The 24,364-nt window shown below is 38.7% G+C and overlaps 1 protein-coding gene across 1 annotated transcript in view; it reads right to left on the bottom strand.

Annotated features, from left to right (window-relative positions):
• PREX2 (phosphatidylinositol-3,4,5-trisphosphate dependent Rac exchange factor 2) overlaps positions 1 to 24,364 on the bottom strand; it is a 285,562-nt gene that overhangs the window by 160,751 nt on the left and 100,447 nt on the right. Inside the window, exons 8-11 of the mRNA XM_032421606.1 lie at positions 18,808 to 18,911; positions 9,558 to 9,707; positions 6,061 to 6,205; positions 2,624 to 2,724 (exon numbers count right to left, since the gene is read on the bottom strand). Of these exons, the coding sequence (XP_032277497.1) occupies positions 2,624 to 2,724; positions 6,061 to 6,205; positions 9,558 to 9,707; positions 18,808 to 18,911 (500 nt within the window). The remainder of the gene's footprint in view (positions 1 to 2,623; positions 2,725 to 6,060; positions 6,206 to 9,557; positions 9,708 to 18,807; positions 18,912 to 24,364) is intronic.

Genomic DNA, 24,364 nt, shown 5'->3' with positions numbered 1-24,364 from the left:
TGTTTACATACCTTAAAGTATCTAGCATGATATCTTACACACAATGAAGGAAAGAGTCAGTAAGGAAAAGAATAAACAAAAGTGTTCATAAACAGATTTTCCCTCCTTTGCTCTACTGGTAAGACATAGTCCCTGGAAGTACATAGTCTAAATGAGAAAGGAATCATCTGATTTCTGAAGGTCTATGACTGTATGCAAATCCTCTCTATAGTCTACCTATTTGAGCTTCAGTAGACTGCAGGACAAAGAAAATATATTCCCTTCTTGACCCAAGTATATACTTGGACTCGGGGTTAGAGGAAAGGAAAGAGAAGCAGCAAAGAGGAAAGCCATCTAGCCCAACATCTTTTCATATTTACTTATAAGTTTCTGTATGATAGCATAGTAGGTGCTACATGGTGTTTTCACGGTGCTAAAGAATCAAGTACAAAATCATATACAATTTATCAGTATTATCTGTTTACTCACAATATAATTATTCATTTATTCATTCACTGAGCAAATATTTATTGAGTACCTACATTTGAGGGGCACGGGAGGTCTTTACTATATATTAACAAACAAGGCTCCTGTTCTTATAGTACTTCTATTTTGATTGGGGGCCAGAATCGGCATGGGAGATCAAGAGAGAAATAATAAATAAACAAATAAAATAACATAATAATTTTAGAGAGTGATAAGTTCATGAAGAAAATTTTAAAAATTAAAAACAGTTTACTGTAATAATGGGATGAGATTCTACAAGAGTGTCACTGAAGACATGAGTCATGAATACTGCGACTTTTGTCATTTCATTCACTGCTATCCCTCTAGCACCTAGAAACGTCCCTGGTATATATTAGGAATTAATAAGTAATAGTTGAATGAGAACAGCAAGAGCAAAGATCCTAAATGCAGAGTCATCCTGGAGTGTTTAAGGAAGAGACAGAAAGCCACACGGGCCACAGCGTAATGAGTTAGGTATAACAATGTGCCAACTCACAGAGGAAGTCAGGGGCCCAATCATGTGGGGCCTTGTGGGCCATGGTAAGAGATCTGGACTGTGGTAAGGGGTTCCAGACTCTTCTTTGAGTTTAATGGGATGCCAGTAGATGATTATAAGCAGGAGAATACCTTGATCTTACATTTGTTTTAAAAGGTCGCCAGCTGTTACCTGGAGGCCATATCATAGGAATGGAGGACAAAAGTGGGAGCAAGGAAGGAGAAGATGGTGACTGGGAAGAAGGCGGGGATCCTGGAAGTGAGAGAAGTGATCTGATTAGGGATCTATTTTGGTGGTAGAGTTCATAGGGCACCCAGTATGGTGGGGAAAAACTGGGAGGATCTAGTTCATTTTCACCCCACTCTAATTAAAAAAAAAAAAAGAACACTGAAATACCTTAGTCAAATACCTGTGTTTATTCATAATTCCCTCTTTTTCTCTGCTCCCACATTTTGCATTAGAAATTCTTCAAGTTTTACTTCTTAGTCCCATTATCACTACTTTCTTCTTTCTTTGTTGTTGATGTTCTCAGGAATCTGGTGCTCTCTTGAAATGATTACCAAATTTGTCTCTGGATCTCTCTATACTCTGAGCTTTACGCATACATTTTCAACCTCTTGCTGAGCACTCCCCTGTGGATGTCTCATACCCAACCTGCCACAAACTCTTCATCCTCTCCCCACCCTGCTCCTTCTCCTGAATAATCATCCCTGTCATCCAGATAGAAACCTCAGAATAACCTGATCCTGCTCTTCACTCATCTCCCACATCCAACAGTTATCAAATATGCTGCTTTAGCTTCACCAAAGTCTCCCAGATGGGCCACTGTCATCATGCCCTAGAACATATCCCTCATCCTCCTACTGCAGGGAAAGGCGGGGGCCTCCCGATGGACGGGGCTCCCCGCAGTGAGGCCTCCTGATGGAGGGGGCTCCCCACAGTGTCTCCAACATCTCCACTCCACGTTCCACATTGCTGCATCTAAGGGCTCTAAAAGCCAAGTTCTGGCCACTTTTCTGCTTAAAAGTGTCCATCATCTCCTCACCTTCAGAATAAACCCTACATATTACAGCCAGAGAGTTAAGATCTTGTGGGATCAGATGTGCCTACCTTTCTCACCGCACCCTTCCTCCCCAGTATATTCATCCATGAAGTAGACTGTCTTGCCTCGTGAGATTCTGTGCTAGTTCCTGAAGAGGCCACCATGAGCTTTCCCACTCCCATTCTGTAGCATCTATACTCTCCCTCAGGGCGGGACGTCCTTCTGCCCTTCTGTCCCTGTCAGAGTTCTACTCATTCTACAGTGCCCTATATCAAGGCCCTTTCCCTCATAAAGCAGTCCCAAATACTCCAATTAGAACTTGCCATTCCTTCCTCCCAATCCCATACTGACCTGTATTTCTAATTTTTGCCTGTTTTGTAGCCTTCACATTAAAGTTAACAAATATATCACCATAAACCCACACTCCCCAAAACTCCCAGAACTACAGTTCTGTATACGTTAGGCACTTGAAATGTTATTAAAAATACACAAGCATCCTATAATGTAGACATTTACTATAAACTAAATCGATTAATGGAATTAAGATGCCTCCAACTGGTGGACAAAGAGAATAAATTAGTAATTAATAAAATAATTACCATGGTGGATGATCCCATTTTCTAATAATGCTTGTCCTAAGTGTACACCTTCCTCAGGCCTGTGAATCTCTCCAATTTCCAACAGCCATGACACAAATTCACTGCAACAGAAATCCAGTGAAACAGTTAAATAGATCCCCCCCCCCCCACCCAAGGAAGTCTATTTCTACCATGCTTTCATCAAGCAGCTTTGGAAGGAGTCTCAAAATATAAAGAAATATTTGCAGTGCATTTCAGCATGCATTTTTCACATAAGCAAAGACCAAAATTATTTAAATTTTATTCTATTCTAGAAAACCCATGTCCATACATTCATGCTTACCTAAACCATATATAATAGCTATTTAACTTACTAAGACCTCTGATAAACACAGAGGGAAAATTTTAGAGTAGTTTTAACTATAAAGAGAATATAATAGATCCTAAAGATAGCTAACAGGCAAAATAGATAGAAAAATAATGACTTAATATAAGAGATAGACTTTCTGGAATATCGCTTTCCAGGCACAGAAAACCAGTGTATTTAAAACTCCAAGAAGGCAAAACACAGAAAACCAGTGTGTTTGAAGTTCCAAGAAGGCAAACCAAAAAAACCCTGCCCCATGTGGCAGATGGAATTCTAAACATGTCCTCTTATCCCCCTATCGAGAATCCCATCCCTTGGTTTTGTAATCAAATCCTAATCTAGGTAGTGCTATGAATGGATTTAAATATATATATATATTTATTTATTTGACAGAGAGAGAACAGCAGAGGGAGAGGGAGAAACAGGCTCTCCACTGAGCAGAGAGCCCGACGTGGGGCTCGATCCCAGGACCCTGGGATCATGACCTGAGCCGAAGGCAGACGCCTAACCGACTCTAAATGGATTTTGTATATGTAACCAAAATCCCAAGTCAGTTGACCTTAAAATATGTCAATTATTCAAGGGGGCTTGAACCAGTCAGTTGAGCACTTTGAAGCAGAGAGTTTTCTCAGGCTGATGGCACAAGAGTAAGAGAAAAGTTAAAAGCACAAGAAAGATTCAGTGAGCCATTGTTGCCTTTGAAGACAGAGGGGCCATGTAGCAAAGAATGCAGGAAGCTTCTAACTGAGAGTGGTCCTGGCCAACAGCCAGCACAAAATAGGACTTACTCTTACAGTCACAGAGGACTGAATTCTGTCAACAACCTGAATGTGCTCGCAAGTGGATTTTTCCTCAGAGCCTTAAGATAAGGGCCCAGCCGCAGTTCAGCCCTTGATTTTGGCCTTGATTTTGGCCTCGTGAGACCCTAAGCGACGGCCCAGTATTGCTCACCTCGACCTCTTTCTGACCTATTGAATTATGAGCTAATGAATGGGTGTTGTTTCAAGGCACAAGAACGTTGTTATTTATTTTGCAGCAATATAAAATTAATACACACCAAAAGTTCTACTATACTGTTTTTAAATTCTGAAGTTATTTAGTGGGGCACACGGGTGGCTCAGTCGGTTAACTTGTTTTCGGCTCAGGACATGGATCTTGGGGTTCTGGGATCAGTCATGCCTCCAGCTCCCTGCTCAGCAGGGAGCCTGCTTCTCCCTCTGCCCCTGCCCTTTCCCATGCTTGGGTTCTCTCGCTCTCTCTCCTCTCAAATAAATAAACAAAGCCTTTAAAAATAAATAAATAAAGTTATTTAGTAAATTCATTCTTGTATTTAAACTGTCACCTGGGGGGGCGCCTGGGTAGCTCAGTCGGTTAAGCATCTGCCTTCGGCTCAGGTCATGATCCCAGGGTCCTGGGATCGAGCCCCAAGTCCGAGTCCAAGTCCAGCTCCCTGTTCAGCGGGGAGTCTGCTTCTCCCTTTGACCCTCCCCCCTGTCGTGCTCTCTCTCTCTCTCTCTGACTCTCTCTCTCTCTCAAATAAATAAATAAAATCTTAAAAAAAAAAAACAACTGTCATCCAAAAGGAATACTCCAACACAAAGCCATCCATCAGAACTGTCTACCACATACATCTGCTGTGGCTCTGAAAGGCCAGGGAGGATGCCAGGTCACATCTTTTACCATATGGGGGGTGGGGGAGGAGCCCCAGACATCACAGATAAGTAGGATGATGTTTTGTAACACAGGAGAGCACCAGCTCGGTAGTGATGTTTTTTATGGCCCTGTGGTATCATTAAGAGAACACTAAATAGAGAAATATTTTACAATAAAATATTTTACCATGTTCATGCTATAAAAATCTAACATTTGAACTTTTACATAAAGTAATGGATACATTTTAGAATGGTTTCAATTTTATATAGAGGTCAGAGAAACCAAGCTATAGAAAGTGTCAGGAAATTACTTTTCCATTTATTTCAAAACCAAAAGCAACACATATGGCTAAAGTCAAATAACCGAGGGACATGGAATTCTAAAAATGGATATCTAGTTTAAAAAGCACATTTTAAGGCAGAAGAAGTTGTTAAAATGCTTTTAATTCTTCTATTAAAAGGAGCATTCCAAAAGAAAGAAAATTTAAAAAGAAGTAAAACTTCAGCTTTTTCCTTGGTGGCACAAAAATAATAAGAATACCAACTCCAGGGGCGCCTGGGTGGCTCAGTCACTTAAGCATTTGCCTTAGGCTGAGGTCATGATCTCAGGGTCATGGAATTGAGCCCCGCATCAGGCTCTGCACTCAGCATAGAGTCTGCTTGTCCCTCTCCCTCTGCTCCTTCCCCCATTATCTCTCTCTCTCAAATAAATAAATAAAATCTTAAAAAAAAAATCAACTTTTAATAAATATAAAGCTTTTAACTCCTAAGTATGTATCTGACAATTAGAAATAATGTATAGGAATAGCCAGCACAGGACCGGGCTTAAGGCGGCCACTCTTCCCTTTGGTCCTGCAAGCTTCACCCAGCAGGGACTCCCACATGCAGCTGTCCGCAGAACCCAGAGGACACACAGTGGATCTACGCTAAAAGCCCAGGCAACCTCTCTGCGTGTTGCTCTGTGCCAGATCCACTGCATGACCCTCTTTTTCAGACTCCTCACTGATAGTCCTCCATGCTGAGCCCGGCTGTCAAAGTGCTGGATTAATTTCGGGTTTAGACTGTGTGTCTTGCGTTCTCTAGTTCTCTGACTTGTAGGCCCCGTAGTTGCATCCTTGCTGGACTTCGTCCCCTCTCGGCGACCCGCCTGCCAGCCCTGCCCGACCCCAGAGTCCGCTTTGCCCTTGGAACATGGTACATCTGAAATTGTTGATGTCAGGGATAGATGGATAGATGTCTTAAGCTTTCCATATTTCTGGCTCTAGGTCCATTCCTTCATCCCACTATGGTCCAGGAAATGTTGACAGGAAAGAGATATTCAAAAATGCCCAGAGGAATATTTTTTTTTAAAGAAAAACAAATCACTGAAGGAAGGGTAGCTAACACATGACATAGTGAAAATCTGAAAGAAATCCATGCACCCAGACTATCGACCTTACCTTCCAAGGAAGCATTTAGGGAATGTGGTCAGTTTTCTTTTTCTGTCTTTGATCAGATTCCCTTGTTTGCACATCATCTTATAGAGTTTCTCACCCTGTTCGGAGATCATTACCCAGGTGTCTTGCTCCATTCCTAATTTTAAACCTATTGAAAAGGAAACCAAGGACAGATAACTGAAAAAGTCTCCTCACTCACTCCTGCCTGCATGAAACCAACATTTATTGCCTGCCAACCCTGGGCAGGGGGCTGCAGATACGGAGCTCTGTACCACAGGACCCCGGTCTTCAAGAAGCTCAGGGGATCCCAGGGAGACAGGACAGGATCCCCAGGGCTGTGTGGCACCTTTGGTTTGGCCAGTGAAGGAAGAACAGCTGCAGCTCAGGCTCCAGGCACCCCTTCTGCAGCATTCGATCGGCACAACTGGACAGGTGGCCCTGAAAACAGCCTTACGGCAGAAGCTGTGACACAAGAAAGGCATATTCAGAGGATCTTACCTCTGAGAAATATTAAGAAAGGTTTCACAGAAGACCAATGTTTAAAGGCAGAGGGATGAACAGTATTTCCAGAGAGAGAGAAAGTGTTCACAAGAGCTACCTGAGGCGAAGCACCACAGGGGGCACACAGCGCCGGGCTCGAGGTGAGGACAGGGGCCACACTGGTGAGTCAGGGAGGGGCCTTGCTCAACTGCAGGTTCCATGTCCTTCATCCCTGAGGTATCAGGGAAACATATAAGGGTTTGCACCAGAGGGAGGGGAAAAGCAGGGCAGGACAGGAAAGAAAGTTTTGTTGCTTTGGAAACAAAGCTCAGACAACAGTATAGGAACAAACTGAAGGGGGCAGACTTTAAAAAAGGGGAGATCATTAGAAGGAAACCTCAAAAATTCAGGTAAGGTCAAGCCCCTGCAGACAATAGTAGGGGCCATGGGGCAGAGAATGAAGCTGAGAAATATCTAGGAAGTGGTATTGATAGGATACAGCAAAGGGTTAAATGTAGGCATTATGGAAAAAGAGAGATCAGGATGCCTTCCAAGCTTTTGAGGAAAGCCGAACTGGGGAATAGGGGGGAAGAAGCATATTTGGAAAAGAGTTTCAGGTAAGGAGGAGTCCAGTACCATGCAGGGTGACTCTGGACATTCAGGTAGAGCCTAAGAGTCAGCGGAACGCATGCACATGAAGCTCAGGAGACAGGACAAGGCAGGACACAAAGATGGAGAAAGTGGCAGTGCAGACATGGACGTGAAGCTGGTAGGAATCAGTAACCCAGGCAAGGATGTATCTTAGAGGGGACCAGTGTCAAAGCTGAAACCCGGGGAATACCCACAATCAGCAGATGGAACTGACGAACTGTTGCAGAAGAAATACTTGAATTAGGGTGCCTGGGTGGCTCAGTTGGTTAAGCATCTGCCTTCGACTCAGGTCATGATCTCATGGTCCTGGGATTGAGCCCCGCATCAGGCTCCTTGTTCAGCAGGGAGTCTGCTTCTCCCCCTGCCCCTCCCCATGTGCACGCACTCTCTCTCTCTCTCTCTCTCTCGCAAAAATAAATAAATAAAATCTTTTTAAAAATACTTGAATTATTTTTAGTCTTCTAGCTACAAAATTTTTTATTAAAATTTTTATTTTTTACAATGGAGGAGCAATTACCATTTGTCAGTAGTAGAGAATAATCCATTAAGAATAGAGCCTGTTAACATAAACAAATTTATAGAATGTGCTTGTTTGCTTCTTTGCTTTCTTTCTCTTTCCCTCCCTCCTTTCCTTCCTTCCTTCCTTCCTTCCTTCCTTCCTTCCTTCCTTTCCTTCCTTCCTTCCTTCCTTCCTTCCTTCCTTCCTTCCTTCTTCACTTTAGGTTTATCTATATGCATAGCCATTCTGGAAAAAATAAATAAATAAAGCTTCAACTTGACGAAACATTTATTTTACCTTTTAAATGATTTGCTATGCTATTTGAATTGATTGCTAGATTCAACAAAACTTAAAGAATCAGCTATGTATTCATAATCTTTGTTTTAAATTTTTCTAACTGGCTCTCCATCCAAGATCAATCAAAGGAGTTAGTATTTGAAAATGCTTTGGAAATTCTCAAACAAATGTGTACTATGAATATTTTAATAGAAGTAGGAGCTTTGTATGTTCTTCAAGGGAAAATTTCTGAAGATGGAAGAAAGGGTTCTTTGTGTTCTGAAATTTCATCAGCAATGAGATATTTTGCTCCTAAGTCTCTGAGGAAAAGGAATGAACACTGTCTTGTTTCTTATCAATTATTTGGTAAAGAAATTAGTAGTAACACAAGCATTTCTATTTCCTACTTGAATTACAGAAATGTGCTTAACTGCAGATAAACTTGACATAACTGAGTATTGCCAGATCAAATACCTTTTGCAAATCTTGCTAAAAACATGAAGCAATTTTGAGCCAGGCCTCCTCATATGAACAAACTCCTTATTGGGTTGCATTATATTCAATGGCATTGTAACAATTTTCAAATGTTAATGTATAACCAGAGTGCCTTATTCTATAATTAGGATACTAACATATTTGGTCTAGAAATTTTCAGTGTACTGTTAAAGATATAACTGCTGAAGGCCCTGCATTATACTATTGAAGTTTGTCTCTTACAGGAAAACCCCATAATGATGTTTTAGAAATGGTAAGAATAAGGTGCAAAGAAAATTGAACACATTTTAAAGCAAATGACTATTTGCGGTAGACTGAACGTTTGCATGCCTCCCAAATTCATATGTTGAAACCTAACACCCAATGTGATGGTATTAGGAGGTAAGGTGTTGGGGAAGTGATTAGGTCATGAGGGTGGAGTCCTCATGAATGGGATTAATGGCCTTATAAATGAGACACAGAGAGATCTTCTGCCCCTCTGCTATGTGAGAACACAGTGAGAAAATGGCCATCTATGAACTGGAAAACTGCTCTCACCAGATACTGAATCTGGGGCTCCCAGCCTCCAGAACTGTGAGCTACAAATTTCTGTTGTTTATAAGCCACCCAGTCTGTGGTATTTTGTTATAGTGCCTCAACAGACTAAGATACTATTTAAAAGACACTGCTTGCCACAATATATCATTTTACTAATTATACAATGTTTTTCTTTTCTTTTAGCAATAATTTTAGAAGTATTCAAAATGTATTTTAGGGGTGCCTGGGTGGCTCAGTTGGTTAAGCATCTGCCTTTGGCTCAGGTCATGACCTCAGGATCCTGGGATCGAGTCCCACATCAGGCTCCCTGCTCAGTGGGGAGTCTTGCTTCTACCTCTCCCTCTGCCTGCCACTCCCTCTGATTGTGCTCTGTCAAATAAATAAATAAAATCTTTTTTTTTTTTTTTTAAAAAAAGCATTTTAGCATGAGTCTTACATCACATGGGAAATCTAAGTGAACATCATATGCCTTTTTACTTTCTCATAACTTCTGCCCATTATCTGCTTTCTTGCTAAGTTGTAATCTTCACAAAGTATAATAGTGCTCAATTCATACACCCACCTTTTCGCCGTTCTCTTTCTTTCAAAATAGCTTCAAACCATTCATGTTTCTCCTCAGGTGTTTTTGCCATACACACAAACCATTTATTTTTCGCTGTGTTATGTATCTTCCATCCATTGACAACAATGTGTCCACTGCTATGGAAGTCAGCTGGAAATTAATGCGTAAAGGTGAACAACAAATATAATATCAATACAATCATTCAATTCTCAACAGTTCCAAGATCATTGAATTCTCAAAAGTATTTGCTTTATATGTGTAAATGAAGAACATAAAAACAAAAAAATTGTTTATATATTAAATGCCGTCAGTACTCAGGAATAGAACATTTCTAACTCATAACATCAGTATATTACATGAAACTGAACATCTTAACTAATTAATATTCCTTTCCTCAATGTCCAAAAATATTGTGAAAGTTCTTAAAGTAATAAAAAAAGAACTTTTAAAAGATTTTCATCTCAATAATCGAATCTTCAAGGTGTCAGATTCATTTTGTCTTTTTAATATTCCTTTGAAATAGTATTCTAGGTTTCAAAAGCAAACTATACCACCACAGAACAATTCTCAGCTGTTTAATGAACCGCACAATAAGAATCAGAACAAATGAATGGAACATACCAAGAGTACATTTACCTAATCTTCAATAAATGGAAAGGTTCAAATGCCAATCCATTGTCATTGCTCATGGTTGAAAAATACACACTCTTTAAAATTACCACATCATTCCATATAACTGGCTTGAATAAAAACAAAAAAAATTTTTGAGTCTGAATTCGCATTGTCTTTTTCTACGTCTCATCATAATTTTGGCTACATTGTCATGCTGGATTTGAAAATGCCAACAGAAAACCCTCTATGGCAGTTTTCTGCCTAATAGCAGGTAGAGAATAGTGATGTTATTTGTATCTAGCCTTTATTGGCATGACAGTCTGCAAAGCGAAGATTCAAAATGAAAAAAACATATGACAAAGGCCTGAGTCAGCACCTGCACCAATTTAAAGTGACACTTTTAATTCATCTCCCGGAGAGTCACTAAACAGCAATGGTGGGTAGCCAGGAGGTGAGCCACAAAATGTTAAAGGTGGTTTAGAGAAATGACTTCGTGGCACTGTACTATTTTTTATTTCTTTATTTTTTCTCAAATGGCTTATTTTATTTGGTGAATTCTGAATAGAGGCAGGCATGGTTGGCACTCATTCTCCCCAAATCTTGTCCCCATCGTCTTTTGGGCTCCAAAATCACCATACAGTGTATGTGACCAGATTAACTATTCCAAAAATGCATTTTCAAATGATTCCATATGGTTGAGGGTCTTTAAAAATTCCAAGTTATATATGAGCCAGGATAGACTTATATTAGATCTTAGTCTATAATATATATAGACATACATATATGTGTGTCTATATATATATATATGCCATAATCCCATTAATAACAATAATTCTGATAAAATAGCGATTCAAACTAGCAGAAGATTTCCGCCATCAGGAAATAATAGTCTGTTTTTAAAAGGAATTTTTGTACTTTCCTTCTTACCCTTACATATTTAATTCATATTCATATCCTATACAAAGTAGCAGATCCTAGTAATACATGTCAGATAGGTATCAATGACATTAGTAAGAAAGTAAAAATTATTAGTTAATAATTATACCATAATGCCTTGTTACCTCCTACAAAAATCACCAACTGAGAAATAATGATAAATTGGTGGGGAAAAAAGATCAAATTGTACATGTCTACACACCCTCCTCCTCAAATGTGTCACCTTACAGGGTCAGTATCACAAACAAGCATAATCTTTTCAGACTCTCCCCTCTTCCACAATCAGACCGAGATTAGCTAAGTGAACCCAGGACTGCAGCTTAAAAGACCCCACATCCCCACTAGTGTTATTCCCCTTTTAATCATATTCCAGGTAAAGAAAATCACAAGAACCACACGCAATGTACAGTAATTAAATATTGGACTTACTTTAAAATGAACATAATGTATTCTTCCCATAGAACACCGAGGAACACAAGTTCATGTGCTAGGCTGATGCTCCTGACCCTGCACATCATATGCCCTGGGCCAGACAGCCCTGTAACCTGGGTCTTCCTTCCTTCCCTCCCTGGATTATTTGAGCCTGGCATTGCTCTCTCCACACCCTGCTGACTCTTCCTTCAACATTTTTCATCAGGCCATTCCTTACTTCAAAAGCCTTTGGTAGCTCACCACTGAATCAAGTGAAAACATGAAAGCTTGCTTTCATGCTTCTTCTTAAACTGACCCCCCCCTCCACTGTGTTCTTCTGTGGCCCTGCCACTTTTTGCGGCTTTCCTCCTTGTCCTGTGACTTACCCGTTCTCCAGGCTGACGCTCACTCTCAAGCTACCCAGCTCTGCTCTCTGCCTCAGCAACTCTTTCTTCTCCTTAAAGTGTACCCAGATCTTTTGCAAAGCCTTGCTTAACCATTACAACCTGGGCATTCAAACTTCCCTTGGAAAATGTATGATTAAACTCAGAACCAGACAAGTCAGCATGTGATCGCACGTGGCCATTGTTTCATGAACAGAAAGCAAGATTATTAACTGACTGTAAAATCTGCCAAGTCAAATAATAGGTTAATTGCTGTACCAATACAATACTTTGAAAGAACAGCTTATGTCACCTAATAATTTAAAATGAAAGGATAGGGGCAGCTGGGTGGCTCAGTCTGTTAGATGTCTGCCTTCGGCTCAGGTCATGATCCCGGAGCCCAGGGATCGAGCCCCGCATCAGGCTCCCTGCCTAGCGGGGAGTCTGCTTCTCCTTCTGCCCTTCACCCTGCTCGTGCTCTCTCTCTTGCTCTCTCAAATAAATAGATAAAATCTTTTAAAATAAATAAATAAATAAATAAAATGAAAGGATCATATTCCTTTTTTTTTTGAAAGATTTTATTTATTTGTCAGAGAGAGAGAGAGCACAAGAGGGAGAAGCAGGCTTCCCATGGAGCAAGGAGCCCAATGCGGGACTTGGTCTCAGGACCCTGGGATCATGACCTGAGCTGAAGGCAGATGCTTAATTGACTGAGCCACCCAGGTGCCCAATAATGTTCCTTTTTAAAGTTTATGTGTAGCCACTTTCTATCACTAATTTTAAAAATCATAATTTTAAACATATATACAAACATGTATGTGTATATATAAAACAGAACTCAAAAAGTAGTATAAAGTAGTGATATCAGTTACCAAATTACCAATGTTCTACCAAATAAGCAACTGATTCTCATTTATTTTGAAATGAGAATTAGTGACATATAAATGGCTTCATAATTTCAATCACAGCACATTTTTCAATAACTTCATTCTAAAAAATAAGTTTGAATTCAACTTATTTATTAAGAACAGCCACATAAAGATCATGGAAGGGGCACGTGGGTGGCTCAATCAGTTAAGCATCTGCCTTCATGGGGCACCTGGGTGGCTCAATTGGTTAAGCGGCTGCCTTCGGCTCAGGTCATGATCCCAGGGTCCTGGGATTGAGCCCCGCATCGGGCTCCCAGCTCTGCGGGAAGCCTGCTTCTCCCTCTCCCACTCCCCCTGCTTGTGTTCCCTCTCTCTCTGTGTCTCTCTCTGTCAAATAAATAAATAAAATCTTAAAAAAAAAAAAAAAAAAGCATCTGCCTTCAGCTTAGTTCATATCAGCTCAGGTCATGATCCCAGGGTCCTGGAATCAAGCTCATGAGCCCATGTCAGGCTCCCTGCTCAGTAGGGTGTCTGCTTCTCCCTCTGCCCCTCCCCCCCCATTCTCTCTCTCTCTCTCTCAAATAAATGAAATCTTTAAAAAAACAAATCATGGAAAAGCCCAACAGTGCTTTTCCTTAGTAGAAATTTAAAAATATTTTTTAATGAAAGAATAATTTATTAATGCCAAATGTAGGAATTTGCAAGTTTCAATGGATCTAAAATATAATTCTACAGGCAGTGTTAAAAAGGAATGGAATTAAAATTGTCATTCATTAAGTGTAGAATATCCAAATTCAACAGTCTCTAGGCACTGATGTCTTTTCCGAAAAGAGAAAAATCCAAGGGGCAGCCCTGAACAACTTACTAATTACTTTGAAGCTATACAGTTTACAAATTCCTCACTCTTAATTCAGCATAGTTTTACATAATGAGATGAGGTTTTTCTAAAACTGATACTACTATAACTCTCAGTGGAAATGCTGGTATCTTTTCAATAGTGTGAGTTTTAATGAGATGGAAGCTAGCCAAGTACTCAGGCTAGGAAACAGAAGAAACTGCCAGAAAATATTATTCAAAACATCAAGAAACTGATGTCTAAACAATGTGTTTAACCCTTTTTCTGGTGATCAACAGTGTGCATGCACAAATTTCTCAGAGAAATTTTAAAAATTATAATTTACTCACATTATGAATACTTAATGCTGAAAAAATTACTTTTTGGAATAAATCTTTGATCTTATCAAATAACAGAAGAAAATTTTCTGGCATCCAAAATTTCATTTGACATTATTTATGGCAAAAAAAGTTTTTAAAAAAAGGTTCTAACTGATTTTTCCTTTTAAAACTAGAATTAGCTTCCTTAACCTTTTTGAAATTCCCAATAACATATTGAAAATTTAAGTGTATCAGGAAGGAACTAATATATGCCTGGTAGTCTTTTCAACATTGTAAAGTTACGCTACTTTTTAATTAAGAATGTATTCAATTCAGCTTATACAACAGTACTATGGTTGTTAAGGTAACTATGGTTTATCTATTTTGTTGACTATTAAGTAACAATAAATATATGTTATGTGGTGATAAGACATGAAGATAAAGATGACTATAATTCAGAAAATGATTCTATTTAATTGAAAAGAGGATATAAAACTATAGAGTTCATGTTTTTAAGCATTTTTTAAAAATCTGTACATAAAAAGAAAATTAAAGGAATATTTTAAAATTCTCATTTATTTCTCTTTAGATGATGAAATTATCTAGTATTTTCAACCTATTTCTGTTATTTCCAAATTTTCTCTAATTAGCAAAATTTAATTTAAAAAAAACCCAATGTGTTTAATATCTTTAAATGGTTTAAAATATTTATATTGAAAATGACAGCTGAAATCTTTCTTTAAAAAAAATCTATTTACTCTAAAGAACACCTTAAAGAATAAATAAATTTCCAACTTATTTATTTTAAATTTGACCATTGTATTGAAATTTGTGGTTTGTGTAACACTGAACTGCAGATCACATTTTCTAAAGGTCACTATTTTGCCCTCTGTCCAACTACACAAATAAACTAGTTCTTAAGAAAGAATACAATACAAAAATAAACTAGTTCTTAAGAGAGAATATAAATGATCTGTTGTTACTTTCTGAATGAATATCTAAGCATATACTATGAAAATTACCAAGAAAGTTAATGGCAGAAAGTTCAACAGCTTTCCTATTTAGGTCTTAAGCTGGATACTTTTTATGCATTATGATCAAACTAATATCTCAGAAAGAATCTTCAAAGAAGACTTAAATTAGAATTAGCCAAAATGAGAGATGGATCTAGAGAATGGTGGAATAGAAATTTGGCCACAAACTCAATGGCTACCACCTTCCTTGAACATAAGCAGTAATGGATAACATGGATATATTAAAATAAATACACAAATTTTTACATTTCTGCATGTCATATCATTATTGCATCAATTTTTTGTATTCTGAGATATAACTGATATAATCCAACTCATTAAACATTATAAGTAAAAGTATAACCAGGTTTATTTTTCAAAAAGATTTTAGATAGTTACACACTGGCTAAAAGCTTAGTCTCATTCCAAATGCAATTATTTCTTCTGCAAGTTTTGAGCTAAATCAATACAATCAGTGTCTGATGGAGTCCTTAGAAAAGAAAAGCATTTTACTTATACCTAGAGTATGCAAAAATACCTAATATTTTTATAATATATTCAAGTAGATGGGGGAACATTTAAACTTTTCATCAAAAGTTCTAAGCACTCTTAAAAATATATCTTGATTAATTAATTTGTATTATTTACCCACAACATGGTATAGTCATTGTTTGGTTTTGGTTTTGGCAATGAGCAGATGAGCCTGACAGTATTTACCATCCCTCATGTAACTCATCCACGGTCCAAGTGTGGGAAGGACTTGACATACGGACATTGGTCAGCTCTGCTGAGATCTATCAACAGCAGAGCTCCCATTCATAGAGTTTAAAGTAAGAACACTTGGGGCACCTGGGTGGCTCAGTCATTAAGCGTCTGCCTTCAGCTAAGGTCATGATCCCAGGGTCCTGGGATCAAGCCCCACATCTAGCCCTGCATTGGGCTCCCTGCTCATCGGGAAGCCTGCTTCTCCCTCTCCCACTCACCCTGCTTGTGTTCCCTCTCTCACTATGTCTCTCTCTGTCACATAAATAAATAAAATCTTAAAAAAAAAAAAAAGTAAGAACACTTAAAACCTGAGCTCATCAAAAAGAAATGGAGATTTTGTGATGGAAATGACCAAGAAAACAAAAAAGGAGAAAGTTGGTGTAGCACCCAGATTGTTTCTTAGAAGAAACGAACAACCAAAGTTAATCTCTATATACTGATGCCTTATCTCTTCACAGCTCTCCAGTTGGTCCCTATAGATTTAAAACCCATATGGAACCTCTGCTCCCTATTTCTCAAGGCATGGCCATGGTCACCAAGGAAACCTCACTCCAGTCCCAGCTTCATATTAAACATCTGGGTTAACTTGGACGAGTTAGTTCTTCAATGTGGCTTCATTTCCATCATCTGAAATGTTAAGAGGGTATATTAGTTGATCTTCAAGATTCTATTCATCTTCAGAAATTCTATTTTTGAGTTTCCAAGTCCTGGCTGAGGATGTACGCTTATCCTAAAGACCTAGTAGTCACACTTACTAGAATACTAAATTTTCTTTGCAGGAAGCAAAAGGAAGGTAGCCAGCTGCAGCCTAAAATTTCTTTAAGTGACCTTGTAGCAAATATTTGTAGCCAAATTCCTGCAACATGCTGTGTATATATGTTAAAGGAAGAAATAAGGCCTTAACTGGATACTACAAAGTATAATTAATTCCTTCATCATATTTCAATGAAACCTGAGCCTTGGAAGTTTGTGCCAAGAGGTGTCATCAGACAATTTATGACTAAATATTCTGAAATGTCCTGTCTTCCCCACTAATTCATATCTACCAGGGTCTGAAGACTTGTTTCCCTAACATCCCTATCCCCCAGGTACTGAGGTCCTGAAGGCTACAATCTTACCAGCACTAAAAGAACATTTTCATGGGATTGAATCCAAAGGCCATTTGCTCCATCACCCAACATAGGCTCTCACTGCCCTACATCTATGCTAAAGATGGTATTCTTTTTTTTTTTTAAGATTTTTATTTATTTGACAGAGAGAGACACAGCAAGAGAGGGAACACAAGCCCCAATATGGGGCTTGATCCCAGAACCCTGGGATCATGACCTGAGCCGAAGGTAGACGCTTAACGACTGAGCCACCTGGCGCCCCTGTAGATGGTATTCTATGCCCATGCCTCCAATGGCCCCGGGCTTTTAGATTTCTTTATCTAGTGCCCCAGTTTCCCAAAATGTAGGAATCATTGTCAAATTCATCAAAATTTACCAAAATTCACTTAGATTACCCGTGCAAATGGTACAAATGGGGATGACCACACCATCAGGGGGAGAGGGAAGGAAATGAGACACAGGAGCTGTGTGCCCATGAAAAGGCATAAAAAGGGGAGAAAACAAAGAGAAGGCTAAAGCAACAGGGGACAGGTGGTTCCAGCAGGGGGAGACAGGGCCAAGAAGGAACAAAGTGGAGGTTTGAGTGTGCCTTCCTCGGTCTTCCTTCCACCCACCTCAAGTACAACATGGGCTTTTGGATATTCTCTTGAGCAGTCAGGTTACCGAAGCAAGAGAGCTGTTCACATGTAGACAGACAACATTCTTAAATGTCACTAGAGTCCTCTCAGAGCATTAAAATGAATTAAAATACCACCTTATAAAAAATATTGTGCACATCCTGACGTGGAAAAATAGCCTACTAAGTCCCACATGTTAGCATGTGAGTATTTGCGGACAGGGATTTTCAGCTGTGCCGGCAGTCAGACAGCTCCCACACCTACATCCCTCCTTTAGCCCATGTGGAACCTCGCCACAAGATGACTTGGTTCCCAGGAGAGTACACCTGAGTTTTGCTCATTGCGCATCTTTTCCCCTTACCTGCAGCAATCATGCTTCACTATTTATGTTCTGGGCAACGTTTTAGGATGCTAACAATGGGATAGAGAAATGGTACACAGGTGAGCATCTGAAAATTTGTGCCCATGCAGATGGTAAACATTCTTCTCCCCTCTGGGACTAAGAGATGGCAACAAAGGTATGTGGTAGCAGGGAGCTGATCTGTGCCCCAAACCCATGTTTAAATGGGGTATTATAAAGGCATTTCTCTATATGGGAATTAAAGTCACTTAGCAACAATTAATATATTTTATTTCATCTTGTCATTTCTCCTAGAAGCATATCTTTGAAATTCGAATTAAAATCATTGGGGGGAAAAATGTGATCCAATTTACTAATCATTCATATTATAGACTAGTATATCATCATATTACTTAATATTACACATTTATCTTTTCAAATAGAAAATAACTTATTTAACCTCAAACATTTATTTAATGTTTGTGACTAATCATGATTTGTTAAGCTTACTTGTCAAAGTCTGTACCTTCAAAGCTGCAGTGTGAAAATGCACTATCTTTAAGTAATAAAGTAAAATACACACAACACCCTTACTCTACAAGCAAATCGACAGCATGTTTATATGCATGGTGGCTGTAGAGCTAAAACAAATTTAGAGTTTTCCATATTCTACAGTGAACATATTATATGAAAAAATATCATATATATACATATAAAACATACTATAACTTGAAGAAACTAAATTAATTCCTTATTCTCTGTACTCATGCTGGCGATACCAGGAACTGTGAGTGTGTACATCACTCCTACTCAGCTATTTCTTTGTATCTCTGTGTTGAATGCTAATGTGTTTCAGCCAAATATAATTTTCTACTTCCAATAGTCCTCATCTCTCTTATCTTGCCTTTCTCCTCCAACTGCTCTACCTAACAAAGTATTTCTAAGCTTTAATGCGCCGCAAATGAATTATTCAGGTGAGAAGTCTATCTTATGAGGGAGTTTCCTATTGGTGTTTCATTTTAAAACTACAAATTACCTACCCGTGCCATCATCCACATTCTCCACTTCCATCACTTCTGTATTGATCCGGCCACGAAAAAGGTAACGATGTCCATCTGTAGATGCCTTGCTATTCTTCAACCGTCTTGTAATGGAATGAAATCACAAAAACTTTGTTACTAAACTTAATAAATAACAGTGTTGAAGCAATATGATGTAAGCTATCCTCTGAAAAAACAAAAAAGACACCAATGCAATCAATGATATTGTTAGGCTCTTGGTGTTTAATACTTGTGTCCTCCCATTCATAACAGCATTGGTTGCTTTACAAATGAGGCTTATGTACTAGCTTTTGTAAACAAATGGAAGCTTTGGACTAAGAACAATATACAGCTGGGTGGGTAAATATGTGCTTTTGCTCAGTTTAGAACATAAAAGGTACCAAATCAAAGTCTGTTACACACTGAAAGTTAGTTATTTTAAAATTTCATTTGATTTCTTTTACTTTCATTTCTCATTTTTCAGTAACTAGCTGGTAATTTCCATTTTTTTCAAGCTCGGGTAAAATTCAGTTAGTACTTATGATTCCTCTGCAAAGAAACTGACTGTGCTGGAAATTATTCAGTTGAGTGTTATCCAGCTGAAAATATTTTTCCTATATTGTTTCTATGATATGAGACCTATATACTTGTTGAATAAGTCTCTTAATACATGTATAATCCTTTATAAGGGTCTTACTTATTTTTAAAATAGTCTAAAACATTCCAAAACTTTGGTATAGTGTGTCTAATACTGGTCTTTAATCTTAAAAGGTATGTACAACAAAGTTAAAATATCCAGGTTTATAAATGAACATTTGTAATAATGAATTATGTGGTTAAGTGTGTTTATACTTGAATCACTGAACATACAGAAGAGATATTTTAGAAAGTTTTGTTAATTAAAGAGGAAAGATTCTAAGAAATGATTCAGGAGGATTCAAGAATACCTAGTCACTCAAAAGATTTCAATTAACTTAAACTATTCCATTTGATTCATTGACAAAAGTCTTGCTAATAATTTAATATACTGAAATAATTTTTCATTTACTGTGTTGTACAGACACATCTGGCAAAAGTGAAGATGTAAATGTTCACCAACTTCAATATCCCTCTCCTCCTCACCCCTGCAGTTAGATATCAGCCCTAGATATCAGCCCTCCCTGCAGGGAGGGGTCACAAGGTGCTGTCCCAGTCCCTGAATTCCTTCCGTGAAAGACAGTATATATTCCTGCCTTACCTGTCTAAAGCTTCATCAAAACTTAGTAGTCCTTCATCCCTACTAAAAGAAACTAATTAAATAGATTAATTAACCTGATTTAGGGTTTCTCAGCCCCAGGCCTTCACCATCTTGCACTCCGATGTTCATTATGAAAGTGACCTCTAAATGTCCTTTGCTAATAACCTTAAATAAATGCTACCAATTAGGGATTCAGGCCATATAGTATGCAAGGTTGGCATCATGGCCAGCCAAAGATAGAGAAGAATGCAGAGCACACTAATATGTAGGTAATTGCATATTCTCCCAGGTAGGACATAGTATTGTGGGTCTTGCAAAAGAGAATTTCTTGTAAGTTTATACATCATACTTCAATCATTTTTTTTAAGTTTAATATCCTTGATAACAGTTTTATTCACAGGCAAAGAATCATAGCATGGAATCTATCACTGGTCCTATTTTCTAAAGCATTAATTTTCTTTGTGATCTTGTCAGTTCTGAACAGGCTTTTATATTTCTCTTGACCTGTAGATAATAACACTCAATATGAAATTCCAGTAAGTGTCTGATCAATATTGTTAACACTTAGCTTAAAAAGAGAGACCTTTGGTCCCTTCAGAAGGTGGTTCCATTAAAGTATACCTACTGAAAAGCCTATGCTTTGAAAATAATTTTGCTCTATATTGTAATGTAGAATATTTGATATCCCAATTCTATGATTTCCCTCCTAATTATGTGTTTTAGTGGTCATCAGGATACATCTTGCAGGAATGTTCATAATTGCAGAAAAACTAAGACAAACAAACAAAAACCTAAACTCCACTGATAGGAGAGTGAATAATATTCAACCAATGGAATATTATACAAAGTTAAATGAATAAACTATTCCTATACATATGGATACACAGTTTACAAACTATATTGTATACAAAATATAAACTGCAGAAGACAAAATACATTATAATACTTACAAAGCTCATTAACAAGCCAAACTAAGCCATATCATGTTTTATGTATTAAATATTACACAACACAGAGGAGGAGCAAGATGGCGGAGGAGTAGGAGACCTAAATTTTGTCTGCTCCCAGGAATTCAGCTAGATAGGTATCAAACCATTCTGAACACCTAGGAACTCAAGAGGAGATCGAAGAAAAGAATAGCAGCAACTCTGAACAGAAAAGCGACAACTTTCTGGAAGGTAAGACGGGCGGAGAAGTGAATCCAAGGTGATATTTGGGAAGATAGACAGCGAGGAGGGGAGCCTCGGTCAGCCGCTACCGGCAGGTGATAGAGCAGCAGAGCACAAAATCGGAACTTGTAGAAGTCTGCTCTGCTGAGGGACATCGCTCCAGTGGCTAAGCAGGGGGTGGAACGCTCGCGGGGACAGTGTGGTCTCAGGACCCTCGGGGTCACAGAAGGACCGGGGGTGCAAGAGTGCAGCGGAGCTCCCAGGTATCCGAGCGGGGAAGCCAGCTGCAGAGACGGAGCCAAGGAGTGAGCTCTCAACTCGGGGTTGCCATAAACCGTGATCCGTGGCACAGTCGGGCCACTGCTCTTCCAGCAGGGACCCAACAAGTGGCAGATCCGGGGAGACTCCCCTTCCTCACCTGGGAGGAGCGGCACGGGAGCACACCGCAGGGATCTGCTGGGTTTGGAGACTCCACACGGGGTCATGAGCCAGAGACAAAAATGCTTGGTTACAGGCCAGGTGAGCACAGAGGGCAGCTGGAGACTGGGGAGACAGGAATGATTGACTACTTTAATCTGGGGGCTCACTGAGGAGTGGAGCCCCGAGTTCTCGCCTCCTCCAGGACGGAGATTGGGAGGTCGCCATTTTCACTCTCCTCCTCCAAAGCTGTAGAGAAAGCTTGCAGGGAGCTCACGAGAGCAAACCCGAGCAGATTGCTTAGCCCGGCCCCCTGCAAGGGCGAGGCAATTCCGCCTCTGGCAAAGACATTTGAGAACCACTGCAACAGGTCCCTCCCCCAGAAGATCAGCAAGAACATCCAGCCAAGACCAAGTTTACCAATCAATGAGAATGGCAGAACTTCAGCACCAGGGGAATACAGCACAGAGAATTCGTGGCTTTTTTTCCCATGATTCTTTAGTCTTTGAAAGTTAATTTTTTTAATTTTCTTTATTTTTTCCTTTCTATTTTTTTAATTCTTTTTCCCTTTTTCAACCAACATATCTTATCAATCCCTTTTTAAAAAATCTTTTTTATTTTTCATTTTTAGAGTCATATTCTATCCCTTCATTGTAGTTAACCTTATTTTTTTGTTATATATATATATATATATATATAAGTTGTTCTCTCTTTAAAATTTTGGGATACAGTTTCTTCTAACAGACCAAAATATACCCTAAATCTCTAGTGTATGGCTTTGTTCTAGTCTCCTGCCTGATCACATTCTCTCCCCTCCTTTTTTTTTTTGTTCCTCTTTTAATTTCTCCTCTTTCTTTTTTTAACCAACTTCTTATCGATTCCTTTTATAAAATATTTTATAATTTTCATCTTTAAACTCATATTCCATTCCCTCATCATATTTACCCTTATTTTTGTACATATATAAGTTTCTCTTTCTTTAAAATTTGGGAAGGCAGTTTCTTCTAACATACCAAAATACACCCAAAATCTAGTGTGTGGCACTGATCTATTCATCAGCCTGATCATACTTGCTCATATTCTTTTTTTTTTTTTCCTTCCTTCCCTTTCTTTTTCCCCTGGTTTCGAGTCTCTTCTGATTTGTTTAGTGTGTATTTTTCTGGGATCAAAATTACCCTGTTAGCATTTTGTTGTCTCATTCATCTATTCTCCTCTGGACAAAATGACAAGACAGAAAAACTCACCTCAAAAAAAAGAACAAGAGGCAGTACCAAATGCCAGGGACGTAATCAAAACAGACATTAGTAAGATGTCGGAACTAGAGTTCAAAATGACGATTATAAACATACTAGGTGGGGTGGAAAAAAGCATGGAAGATACTAGAGAATCCCTTTCTGGGGAAATAAAAACTAAAATCTAACCAAGTCAAAATCAAAAAGGCTATTAATGAGGTGCAATCAAAAATGGAGGCTCTAACTGCCAGGATAAATGAGGCAGAATAAAGAATTAGTGATATAGAAGACCAAATGATGGAGAATAAAGAAGCTGAGAAAAAGAGAGATAAACAACTACTGGATCATGAGGGCAGAATTCGAGAGATAAGTGATACCATAAGATGAAACAATATTAGAATAATTGGGATCCCAAAAGAAAAAGAGAGAGAGGGGCAGAAGGTACATTGGAGCAAATTATAGCAGAAAACTTCCCTAATTTGGGGAAGGAAACAGGCATCAAAATCCAGGAGGCACAGAGAACCTCCTCAAAATCAATAAAAATAGGTCAATACCCCGACATCTAATAGTAAAACTTACGAGTCTCAGAGACAAAGAGAAAATCCTGAAAGCACCTCGGAACAAGAGGTCTGTAACCTACAATGGTAGAAACATTAGACTGGCAACAGACTTATCCACAGAGACCTAGCAGGCCAGAAAGGACTGGCATGATATATTCAGAGCACTAAATGAGAAAAATATGTAGCCAAGAATACTATATCCAGCTAGGCTGTCACTGAAAATAGAAGGACAGATAAAAAGCTTCCAGGACAAACAAAAACTAAAGGAATTTGCAAACACAAAACCAGCCCTACAAGAAATATTGAAAGGGGTCCTCTTAGCAAAGAGAGAGCCTAAAAGTAACATAGACCATAAAGGAACACAGATAATACACAGTAACAGTCACCTAACAGGCAATAAAATGGCACTAAATTCATATCTCTCAATAGTTACTCTGAATGTAAATGGGCTCAATACCCCAATCAAAAGACACAGAGTATCAGATTGGATAAAAAAACAAGATCCATGGATATGCTGTCTGCAAGAGACTCATTTTAGACCCAAAGACACCTCCAGATTGAAAGTGAGGGGGTGGAAAACCATTTACCATGCTAATAGACATCAAAAGAAAGCTGGGGTGGCAATCCTTTATCAAACAAATTAGATTTCAAACTAAAGACTATAATAAGAGATGAGGAAGGAAGGACACTATATCATACTTAGAGGGTCTATCCAACAAGAAGATCTAACAATTGTAAATATCTATGCCCCTAACATGGGAGCAGCCAATTATATAAGCCAATTAATAAAAAAAATCAAAGAAACACGTTGACAACAATACAATAATAGTAGGGGACTTTAACATCCCCCTCACTGAAATGGACAGATCATCTAAGTAAAAGATCAACAAGCGAACAAAGGCTTTAAATGACACACTGAACCAGACGGACTTCACAGATATA

The sequence above is a fragment of the Phoca vitulina genome, unplaced genomic scaffold (assembly GCF_004348235.1).
Source record: "Phoca vitulina isolate PV1807 unplaced genomic scaffold, GSC_HSeal_1.0 scaffold25, whole genome shotgun sequence".
In the NCBI taxonomy this organism is placed as follows: Eukaryota; Metazoa; Chordata; class Mammalia; order Carnivora; family Phocidae; genus Phoca; species Phoca vitulina.
Note: the sequence above shows the minus strand (reverse complement) of the source record. Positions and strands in the feature narration are given on the sequence as shown.